This window comes from Miscanthus floridulus, chromosome 9 (genome assembly GCF_019320115.1).
Source record: "Miscanthus floridulus cultivar M001 chromosome 9, ASM1932011v1, whole genome shotgun sequence".
Lineage (NCBI taxonomy): Eukaryota > Viridiplantae > Streptophyta > Magnoliopsida > Poales > Poaceae > Miscanthus > Miscanthus floridulus.
In genome coordinates, this window is record NC_089588.1 from 33,639,593 (window position 1) to 33,650,756 (window position 11,164).

Sequence of the window (11,164 nt, forward strand, 5' to 3'; positions counted from 1 at the left end):
CACAGGTTTACTAAATATGCCAACACTATGATCTGCCTTCTTATCTAAGGACCTGCTTACTGTATCTAAGTGTGTATCCAGAAGACTACGAGATTGAGAAAGATTCTTTGATATGGAAATGGATAGCCTAAGGTTTCGTAAAGAAAAGCGGGTCCAGCTTGTTTCAGCAGGGAGAGAAATACTTCAATCAGCTCATAAACAGAAGCATGATCCAGGCGGTCGAGTCAGATGATTACACGGCCGGCATAGTATGTGGCTGTCGAGTTCATGACATGGTGCTTGATCTCATCCGTGACTTGTCAAATAAAGAAAACTTTGTGACTATCTCATCAAATGATGATGAAGGAACATCACCACATCAGAACAAGGTGCGCAGGTTAGCTCACCAGAAAAGAATTATGAGGCAAACTCAGCAGGACATGGCACAAGTGAGGTCATTGGTTGCCTGTGATTGTAATATTGATAGTTGGGTCTTGCATCCAAGCTTTAAACTCATGCGAGTGCTGGATTTAGAGAGATGCGAAGTAAGTTTTGCTGGAGGCTGGCAGGGTCTTAAGCACCTTGGAAATCTACTTCATTTGAGGTACATTGGTCTGCGAGGTACATGTTGTGCTGAAGATTATCAGCTCCCGGAAGCAATAGGAAAATTTAAGTTTCTACAGATACTTAACTTGGAAGATTCTAGCACAGGGGTACTGCCATCGAGTATTTGCCAGTTAACGCAGTTGGTCTGCCTACGTGGTGACCGCTTCTTTACGCACGCGCCGGATGGGTTATTCCTCGGGAAGGTGACGTCATTGGAGGAGCTGCGTATATGTATTTATTACCTGGATGAGGATTCCCAGCGGCAATTTATGAAGGACGTTGGCAACCAGAGCGAACTCAGGGTGCTCGCCATTTATGTCGGTTGCTTGAAAGGGACGGTGCAGTCAGATCTAGTGTATTCACTAGGCAATCTCCACAAACTCTAGCATCTGGAACTGATGGATTCTTATGAGGCTCCCGACGAAATTAAAGTCATCACGGAACAGATGGATTCTACGGATTGTAATGGTGATGCCGCAACGAGGGAGTGGGACAGAGTGGTGCTTCCGCGGCATCTCCGGCATTTGGGTTTAGGTTCTATACCATTCCGTCTGCTGCCATCATGGATTAGTCCCGCCTCCCGCGCATCTCCCCAACCTCCGCTACCTGTGGTTGCGTGTGGATCATATGGACGAGTCAAGTCTGCGAAGCTTGGGTGGGTTGCCAGAGCTCCGTTTCCTCTTGTTGTCAACGGCTCGGCCATCATCGATGGCTTGCACGGCAACTGTAGCTAATATTACTGCGGTCGATGGCTTCTTCAAGAAGTTGAGACTTTGCTTCTTGCATGGCTGGATGGTCCAGTTGGTGCTCAATGAGGACTCCAGTGGTGTTTCGTTTAGCATCTGGAATGGAAAGGGTACTATGGCCTTTCGTTCCAAAACGAAGGACAAGTGCAGCAGATCAGAAGCACCACCGCCCGTGATGCCAAACCTCGTAGAGCTTATTTTTGACGTCCACGTTAGGGCCTTGCTGTATAAGTATGGAAACGGTAGCTGCGGTGATCTCGGGCTGGAGTGCCTGCCTTCGCTTCGCAGGGTCATAATAGCTGTCAATTGTGCGGGTGCCTCTACTGATGACGTGGAGAAGGCAGAGGTTGAGCTAAGGAATGCAGCACAACTCCATCCCAACGGTCCTAGTATCAAACTCGAACGACACATCATACCATATGCAGATCAAGACTACAAAGAGGTACGTGCATGGTAACTTCCAACATGCAGTTCAACTTTTTTTTGTACTAATCAAATTCCTTCCCAATTCCAGTCCGATGATGAAGAGGAGTCCGACGATGAAGAGCATTCCGATGATGAAGAGGATTCCGACGATGAAGAGGAGTCCGACGATCAAGTTTCCGCGAAAGAAGAGGAACGCAAACTCAAACGATGCAAACAATCTACAGATCAAGATGACAAAGAGGTACGTGCGTGGTAACTTCCAATAAGCAGTTCAACTTTTTTTTTTGTACTAATCAAATTCCTTCCCAATTCCAGTCCGACAATGGTGATAATGTTTCCGCGAAAGAAGAGGAACGCAAACAATCTACAGACCAAGACGACAAAGAGGTACGTGCGTGGTAACTTCCAACACGCAGTTCAACTTTTTTATATACTATAATCAAATTCCTTCCCAGTTCCAGTCCGACGATGGTGATAATAATGTTTCTGCGAAAGAGGAGGAAGGCGGGGCCTCAGCAGCTGGCGATGAAGTCACTGTCACGGAGTCAGGAGGCGATGAAGTCGCTGTCACGGAGTCAAGAGGAAAAAAACGCAGCCGAACAGGCTGATCCATTCTTGTGGCTAATTTTGATTTCCGGTGACCATCATTACTCATTAATGTCGCCATGCAGCTTTATATATATATATATATATATATATATATATATATATATATATATATATATATATATATATATATATATATATATATATATATATATTTCTTAATGGCCCTCTTGCAGGTTCAGCTTTTGGGTTAATTTCAGGATGATGGAATGGTGGCAGTACGTGTTACCTGCGCATGTTGACATGTCTGTATTCGTGGGTGCATGTACTTTCTTTTAAATATTGTGTGCACAATATTTTTGGTTGCTTCTTAGCTAAAAAACAAAAACAAAAAATTCAAAAAAAAATTCAAAACCTAAAAAACTAAAAAAAAAACTTGTTTCTATATTTTCTTTTCTTTTGGGTGGGTGGGTAGGGAACTCCGCCTATGCAACGTTAAGCTAACACTTAATTTCGCATAGCTGGTCCCAAGCCCAGAAAAAGGAGGAGGGCCTACCCATACACATTGCTAAGATGTAGTAAAACTCTAAACCTTTAGGGTGTGTTTGGATGGAGAGACAAGGTGGGACATGACAGGGTCATCCATGTTTTTAGGGATGAGAAGATCCCACTAGATATTTAGTTGGAAGGACGGGGACATTCTTGGTTTGCTGTTTGGTAGGAGGAATGAGGACAAGATATATTGGATGGCGTTTTCCTGCTGTCTGTCGCAAGGTCCGAATGTCGGTCGCACATAGTGATAGGGCCCGCATGTCAGTAAGTGAAAATAGAGGACAAAGGTGGAGGGTGGAGCTCGAGATCCCGTTGGCGCCATGCCGTCCCGCCAATGCCACCCACCGCGCAGCCCCGCGGCGCCGGCCTGCCAGCACAGATGCACAAATACATCACATCTGTGCTGGTGGGCGCTTAGATCGCCCGCCAGCACGGAGCCATTTGTGCTGGCGGGCACTAGCCCAGCGGCCCTAGTCACCTTTGTGCTGGCGGGTGCCAATTCTGCTCGTCAGCACGCTAATTTCGACGTGCCAGCGCAAATCATTTCTGGCGTAGTGATAGATAAACCGCCAGGCAAGTTGTCCTTGTCAGCCAACCGCCAAGGAAGACCTGCCAAGTATAGAGAGCCAAGGAAACGCGATTTTCTTCGCTGCTGACTGCCAAGGATCATTTCCTTGATGGTTTGGCTGCCAAGCAAACTGGAACAACGTCAAAATTACCAATACGTCATATATATATGAGTGCTGGAGCACTCGGATCTTCAGTGTGCCGAGCCCATATACTATTTTTGGTTTGATCTACTGCTGTGGCAAGTTACCACAACAGTAGCTAACGTCAGTTACTCTCTTCCCTTCTTTTTGAGATTTCATTACTCTCTTCCCAGATAATAGTAGCTCACCACTTTTCATGAGCATAATTGAATATCAAGGTGGCATAATAGCCTAATAGGGTCTAGAAAACAGGACAATCTAGAGTAGAATAGATGTCATTTCACTAGCTAGCCTTTCCGTTCATGATTCACTAGCGAGATATGTTTTAACTTTAAAGTGTGACCATGCATTTCTGGAAAACGAAGAAACTCTATTTAGCGCATACTGGTTGAATTTAAGAAATCTAGTGCAAGTATTGTTGGGGACATGCAAGTCCTCCTTTTAATATAGGAGCAGAGAGAGGGAGCCTACTCTGTTATAAGTTTTGCATTCCCCACTCCGTCGGAATTCTTCATAACTTATGTCAGGGAGATTTCTTTGGGACGTTAGGCTGTTAATATCTGTAAATGCTTACCAAACTATTTTAGGTATTAGGGAACATGGCAGCAACTTTTGACCACTCAAAGGTTAAAAAAATTTATTATAAAGTTCATCAACTAACTTTCTGGAACACTCTGTGTGATATTTGTTTCTGATAGTGTCTGCTGAGAAATGCCTGCTCAACTATCTAGTGTATGTGTATCCACTTTTGGCTGTCGTAGCCTTGATATTCAGGAATGCTTCCTGTGTTTGATTTCTTATTTAGGACTCCTACCCTAAGCTTGTCTAATTGAGTTTTTACCTTTTATCTAAGGGTGAGGCTTTTCAAGTGATTGATGGATCCTTCTAGACAGGTCAGTTCTTCCCTATGTATTATTTCTCTATCTCTGCATATTATCCTTTATCTCCTCAAATGACTAAGTAATATTGCATATTTTCTTAAAAGCATGTCACCACATAATCAGATCATGTGATCTTCTGGTACTTTGACTTCCTCCCTGACCCTGATCTAAAAGAATCATAATGGCATCACATTGTGGAAGTTTGCTTACTTATAATGGACGTTCTTAGAATAACTAAGTAAAACACCGTGGCCATAATCTGCTACTCTGCTTTGCTATTTGGTTCACTTGGCTTGTTGTCTTTTGCTGAGTTGGTTTCCATTTCGTGAATTCACTATATATGTAAATGTAGGTAGCCTCAGCATGTGTTCGCTTCCTTTTGTACCGTGCTTTATAATTTTATTTGTTAGTGTGATTTAGCTTTTTAATTAAATCCTAATGCTAATCAGCTTTATAGGAATCGAAAAATGAAATGATAGATCACTCACTCTTGCACTAAGTCAGTTCCATTCTGGTCGCTCATACTGATGCCTCTACAGTAGTCCAACAGGCTGCCTGACCATTATTTTTTTAGATTAAGGAAAATATCCGGTCTTGAACATTCACATGTGAATGTCGATGACCACAAAAGAACCATCCGGCCACAAAGCCAGAGAATGCAAGAGCACTTAGACTCCACACCTCAAACGAGGAACAAAGAAAATAAGAAAGAGCCTTAGAAAGAAAGCTAGAAAGACTAATCTTCAAACTTCTTCTATGCTCTTGCTTCAGAAGTCAGGAGCTGCCATAGAAACTGCACTTAGTCAATCTCTATCGCCCTCCCTCCAAGCTGACCTTGTACCACCATTTTAGGGACTCCAAAACGGCGCCTCACGAGGAAAGCAACGCCAAGACGCCGCCGCCGCCCGAACCTGCGATTCGGTTTTTCGGTTTTCACCTGAAAACTCGCTGGAGGTCGAAGTCCTCACCGCAACGCCTTCAACAAGGAGAATGATGCATCATGGCGCACCGTCGTTGCTGCACCGGTCATGGCTTTCGCCTGAGAACCTGGACACACTGACGATACCAACCTCCAAATCCCAGGCCGTCCACCTCGGATCCTCATCGTGCCGGCCGCCGCCGCCTCCATGGAGCCGAACAACGATCGCTAGGAGCTGCCATAGGCCACTGCCTAGAGAATCCACTTGCGGGGCACCGGAACCACCGTCCTGGAGCACCGGGGAGAAGAGGTCTGGGCTCGCCGGCACCGGATCCGCTGCCCCAACAGGACCGGCCGCCGCCGCCGTCACGGAGCTGCGCCACCTCCACTGGAGGCGCCCCGGACCGAGGCCCGGCGGATCCCCCCCGAACCTCATCAGGAACCCTGGAGAGAAAACATCGCAGCTGTAGCACCCGGTTGTTTGAAGAACAAAACTAATACACACTAAGTTTAAGAATATAGCTACAAATAAAGGTAATATCGAAAGACGATGCTTAATATATAATGTATTTAGTATAAATGATATAACCTTAAACAGCAAACAGCGAAAAGACAATTTCGATTTTCGGGTGAAGACTCCAACTCCACAGGGACAACTGACTGGTCGATAACAAGCCTAACTCCTCCAGACTAGCAATCTGGTACCCATCCGAGATTTTTATCAAAATAATTGAAAAATAAAGCAAGCCTAAGTATATATCGTACTCAACAAATATAATACGGGGTTCATGAGGCTCAAATGCTGACACTGGTTTAACTGTGATTAGCTTTTAATGAGTCATCTTTTAGCAATTGAGTGGCAACAAGTTTATTCACAAGCCCATATAAACACATGATTAGATAAACATGAATAATGAATAGCATAAACAGTAATTATTAATGAGCATTTTCATCATCAGTATCATCAGTGTTCATCATCTATTCCGTAAGGGTTCCAAGGCCTCTCGTGACCATAAGCACGGCTGATATACCAGTTTTATAGCTCTGCAGAGGTTGTACACTTTCACTGTGAGTCGTGATTTACCCTTTCGCCCGAGGTGATCAGCCTCTTGACCCACTACCAAGGAAGGTCGGCAGGGTTCACTATGAAGCCTTTCAAAAGTTTGTCTAACAAGTTAGGGCCGCTAAGGTTTTTCCATCAATAAACATGAAACCCCCTCAAGGAGTGACTACTAAAATATCAAGAAATTAAAGTGCACCCGTTTGACAGGCCGAGATCATACCTGACGGAGCTCCTCTTAAGCCATAAAGGTAACCACTGACAAGCTAAAAAAGATCCTCACATTGAGCTAAACCCAGAGCCATGTAGCCCTCACAGCTGTACTGTAAATTCCAGACAATTATTTACAGATAATTTCTTAGGGAGAGAAATCTTAAGCATTTATTTTGTGCTACATCGTCATTCTATCCGAGGGGTCTTAACTCATACCGTGTATTATATAGCACAATACACCAGCACCTGATTCAAGTGGGAACGATCCATCAAATGGACTTATCCTTCGGAACGGCATAAACTCACTCTACCAGTTTATCCTAGTATAGGTGTGATCCATTCGACATGTAGAGTGGGCCTTAGCCGTTTTTCTAGGGCTAGTCGTTTGGGTTCTAGGACTAAAGTTTAGTCCATATCAAATCGAATGTTTAGATACTAATTAGAAGTATTAAACATAGACTAATTAAAAAACCAATTGCATAGATGGAGGCTAATTCACGAGATGAATCTATTAAGCCTAATTAATCCATTATTTGATAATGTGGTGCTACAGTAACTACTCGCTAACTATGGATTAATTAGGCTTAATAGATTCGTCTCGTGAATTAACCTCTATGTGTAATTAGTTTTATAATTAACTTATGCTTAGTCCTTCTAATTAGCATCTGAAGATTCGATGTGACACAGACTAAACTTTAGCTCAGGGATCAAACACCCTTGCTGCGTTTGTCTTGATCAGAGTATGGCGCTGCCCAGCATCGCCGGCGGGCCAATGGTTGCTGCGCGTCATGCGCTCTCGGGAGAAAGGATGGGAAGCAGGTGAAATCAAACCAATTTTCACCAAAAATTGAAGTGTTTAAACTTTGTTCAAATATTTGATGATCATTTCAAAAGCTTCAACACTAGAGGTGTTACTCTAGTCTTCCATCAGCCTGATCTCCAATCTTGCAGCGTTTATCTTGATCAGCCCTACAGGATTGTACCGCTGAGTTAGTCTCCACTGATCACTCACTTCAATCATCACCGGTCAGTTGTTCGCATCAATGCATATGTAGGTGCAGTTAAGGCATCAGACTATTCTTTTTTATATTGGAATTCAGAGTTGAGATATGGGACACGTACTAAAATTATTGGCTCTTCATTCATCTATTTTGATAAAGACTTCAGTTTTCCTGTATAGAAAAAATTGGGGCTGTCCTGATTTTTTTTTCTCATCCACCTATAGTGGCGTGTTCCGTTGCAAATGGCCGATGGATATAACAAAGTCGGAAAGTTTGTTTTGTGGCTGCTAATTAGTAGATATTGCTCGCATCCCACGAACTTCATAGCTTTGACGGTCTTTCTTTACTTGGGCCTGTTTGTTTGCGATTCCTTGCAGCTTCTCGGCGTGGAAAGCTAGAAGCTCAAGCAAACAGTGAATTTATCGTGCAGTTTCCGGAAAGCTGGAAGCCACCCATAAATGCTGAGTTTACATGGAAAGCTGAAAAACTCAGTTTTGTGAGTTTTTTTTAGCTTTCTGAGCTCAGAAAACCAAACACATCTTCAAAAAACTTTGTGTTGGCTTTTCAGAACCAAAAAGCCGGCACCAATTTTTTCAAAAAAAGCTCAAAAGTTGCAGCTCAAACAAACGTACCCTAGCTTTGGAAGTGCGTGCCATCCCATTCCCATGCCATCCTGGGATCACAGCTCAAACAAATATGCGTGGTGAAATGACTGGGCTCAGGTCAGAGGAGTGCGAGAAGGGCAGTGGGCAGATGATGATGCCCAGGCCAGGGCCCCCTCATCAAGACTTACCTACACTACCCCTCGGACGTACAAGGGTGACTCAGAAAGTCATCAGGCGTTCCATGTGCCATGTGATGAACGCTCCTCTTGCCATCACTAGGAGAGAACTGACTGTCCAAGCGCCCCCTTTTTACCCCGTTTAAAGTAGGCCCCGGACAACTGGGGTGTGCCACGGTAGGCTAGAATAGGGCGGAGCTTTACTCCCGGTTGGTATTTGCAACTGTTACTAAAGGCCACCCCTTTTGTCCCGGTTGTAACGGCTAGATTCCGTGCACCGACGGTGCCACCCATTTGTCACGGTTGGAGCCTCCAACCGGGACAAAAGCGCCACCCTTTTTGTCCCGGTTGGAGTTACCAACTGGGATAAAAAGATTACTCCTGGTTGATAATTCCAAAAGGACAAAAGGGTGGCCCTTTTGTCCCAGTTGGAGGCTCCAACCGGGAGTAAACTTCAACCGAGACAAAAGGGGTCATTTTTGTCCCGGTTGGAATTGTAAACCGTGATAAAAACTCATCCCCCATTAAAACCAAGGCAGAGGCCTTTCTTCCTCCTCCAGCCCGAGCCAGTCCGCCACTCCACAAAGACGTGCTTCACCTCCTGGCGCCGAAGAAAACCTAGGGGAGGTGCTGCCCAAATTTTTTTTCCTCATTTCCGTGGGGATTTCGCTCATCCAAAGTGTTGTGAAGGTTATCTACTTCATCCTCCGCTCATTTATTGTTGTTATGCTTTAGAGATGGAGAAAATTGAGTTTTCTTGTTAGAAAGAGGGAGAATGAAGAGGATTTGTATTTATACATGTTTTTGAGCTAGAATGTGATGGATAGTTTGCTTCATGTGTAGAATGGAGATGGATAGTTTATTTGCTAGAATGTGAAGTAGAAAATGGAGAGGATTTTGACCTAGAATGTGAGGGAGATCATGGAGAGTAAATGTGAGGTAGAATGGAGAGGATTTCAATATTAATTATGAGGAAAAAATTAGTATGTCATATGTGTCATACATAGTATGTATCCTTGCGGCGGTTTAAGAATGATGCTACCCTTGTCTAGATGGTTTATCTTGTCAAATTCAATATGTTTTTTCAAATCCATACTTGTTGTACTTGCATACCATGTTCATCTCGGTGAGCATGTTCTCCGCCGAGTGGTAACGGACGTCAAGGAGGAGCTCTGATTCTACGAGGGGGGTGGCAACGGACATCGTGGAAGACTGTGTCCCCTTCCTCGTAGAATCGGAGCTCTTCCATGGCGACATACGTACGCTGCCGCCCGGTGGAGAAATGCTCGTCGAGGTGATCACGGTCTGCAAGTTCAACAAGTACGGATGGTTATTTATTTAAACATGTTTTTAGCTAGAATTTGATGGATATTTGATAACTTCAAACCTAGGAATGTCATATAGAAATGTTACTATCCTCGAGGTGGCACGTCCTGTAGGAATTCACTTCCCTACTCCTGGTATCGTCATGCCAAAAGGCGATCAAAGCAACGCAGCACTTCCGAGCATAGTAATGTTATTTCCTTCTTCTAATTGGTTTTGTACTACACATGAATAATTCCTAATTCTACTTACATACAATGTAGGTTATCAACAGTATTAGATGGCTTAAACAAGTTGTCGCAGAGCTAGGTGGTACCACTCCTAGAGTGCGAGCTGATGTAGTTGGTCCACTTAAAAGAAAAAAAAAATAAAAAGATGGGCGGGAAATTAAAATAGGGCAACCCCTATAGCACCGATGTATTACAACAACCGATACTAGAGGGGCCATCTAGTACCGGTTGTAAACAACAACCGGTACTAGAGGGGCATTTTCATTTCCCGCGTGGGGAGACCCTCTAGTACCGGTTGTAGTTTACAACCGGTACTAGAGGCACCACTCTAGTACCGGTTGTTGATAACAAATGGAACTGGAGGGCCTATAGTACCGGGTTTAAATTAGAACCGGTACTAGAGAGTGGTTGGGGGGGATAAGAGGCGCTCAGTGCTCCGCTCTAGTAAACACAACCATTTCCAACCTTCGCTTCGTCTTCCTCATCCGTCCGCCGCCTCCATCGTTGCCCCATGACGCCATCCCCGCCCCGGCCAGCCGCCGCCCCCGCCTCCCCGTCCACGCCTCGGCCCCGACGCCATCTCGACCGGCCCCATCGCCATCCCTGCCGGCCCCGACACCACCCCGCCCCGGCCGGCCGCCGGCCCGCCCCAGATGCACCCCTGCCTGTCCATGCCCCGGCCCAGACGCCCCGACGCCGTCTCGGCCGGCCCAGACGCCGCCCCACCCCGTACGGCCGCCACCGCGACGCTGTCCTACCGGCCCCGACGCCGCCCCGCCCAAGGCGGCTTCTACCCCGACGCCGCCGACCTGCCCCCGACACCCCCCCTGGCTCCCCGTCCGCGCCTCGGAATCGCCGTCGCTGTCCCGACCGCGCCCACGCCCCAACGCCGTCCCGGCCTTCCCCGACGCCGCCCCGACGTGGCCCTGTAGACTCGCGACGGCTGCGGGTCGCGCTGACGTAAGCCCGCGGCCATCGTGACGTCATTATGCAATTTATTTTTTATTTCTACAGTAGTAGTAGATAATAGCTAGAAATTATAGAAAATTGTTAGATTAGCTAGAAATTATAGAAAATTGAAATACTTAGAAATTGAAATCACTGCCGGTTTGTGTCTCTAACCGGCAGTGGCTTGACGGCCACATATTACTGCCGGTTCAAGCCAAGAGCCGACAGTGATTGGGCTCTATC

General features: G+C 45.6%; 1 protein-coding gene across 1 annotated transcript; it reads left to right on the forward strand.

Annotated features, from left to right (window-relative positions):
• The first annotated feature begins 206 nt into the window (after positions 1-206).
• On the forward strand, positions 207-2,648 carry LOC136479631 (uncharacterized). The gene is made up of 6 exons (XM_066477428.1): positions 207-906; positions 1,157-1,773; positions 1,864-1,998; positions 2,073-2,144; positions 2,219-2,394; positions 2,540-2,648. Exons 1-5 carry the CDS (start codon positions 207-209, stop codon positions 2,363-2,365), a joined length of 1,671 nt encoding a protein of 556 aa, XP_066333525.1. The 3' UTR covers positions 2,366-2,394; positions 2,540-2,648.
• The last annotated feature ends 8,516 nt before the right edge of the window (positions 2,649-11,164 follow it).

Excerpts from the sequence above, each read along its gene's own strand:
- LOC136479631 (XM_066477428.1), top strand. The coding sequence starts at position 207 with ATGATCCAGGCGGTCGAGTCAGATGATTACACGGCCGGCATAGTATGT. Across the intron at positions 1,774-1,863 it reads CAGATCAAGACTACAAAGAG|TCCGACGATGAAGAGCATTC; the intron begins GTACGTGCATGG and ends GATGAAGAGGAG. Across the intron at positions 2,145-2,218 it reads CAGACCAAGACGACAAAGAG|TCCGACGATGGTGATAATAA; the intron begins GTACGTGCGTGG and ends TCCCAGTTCCAG.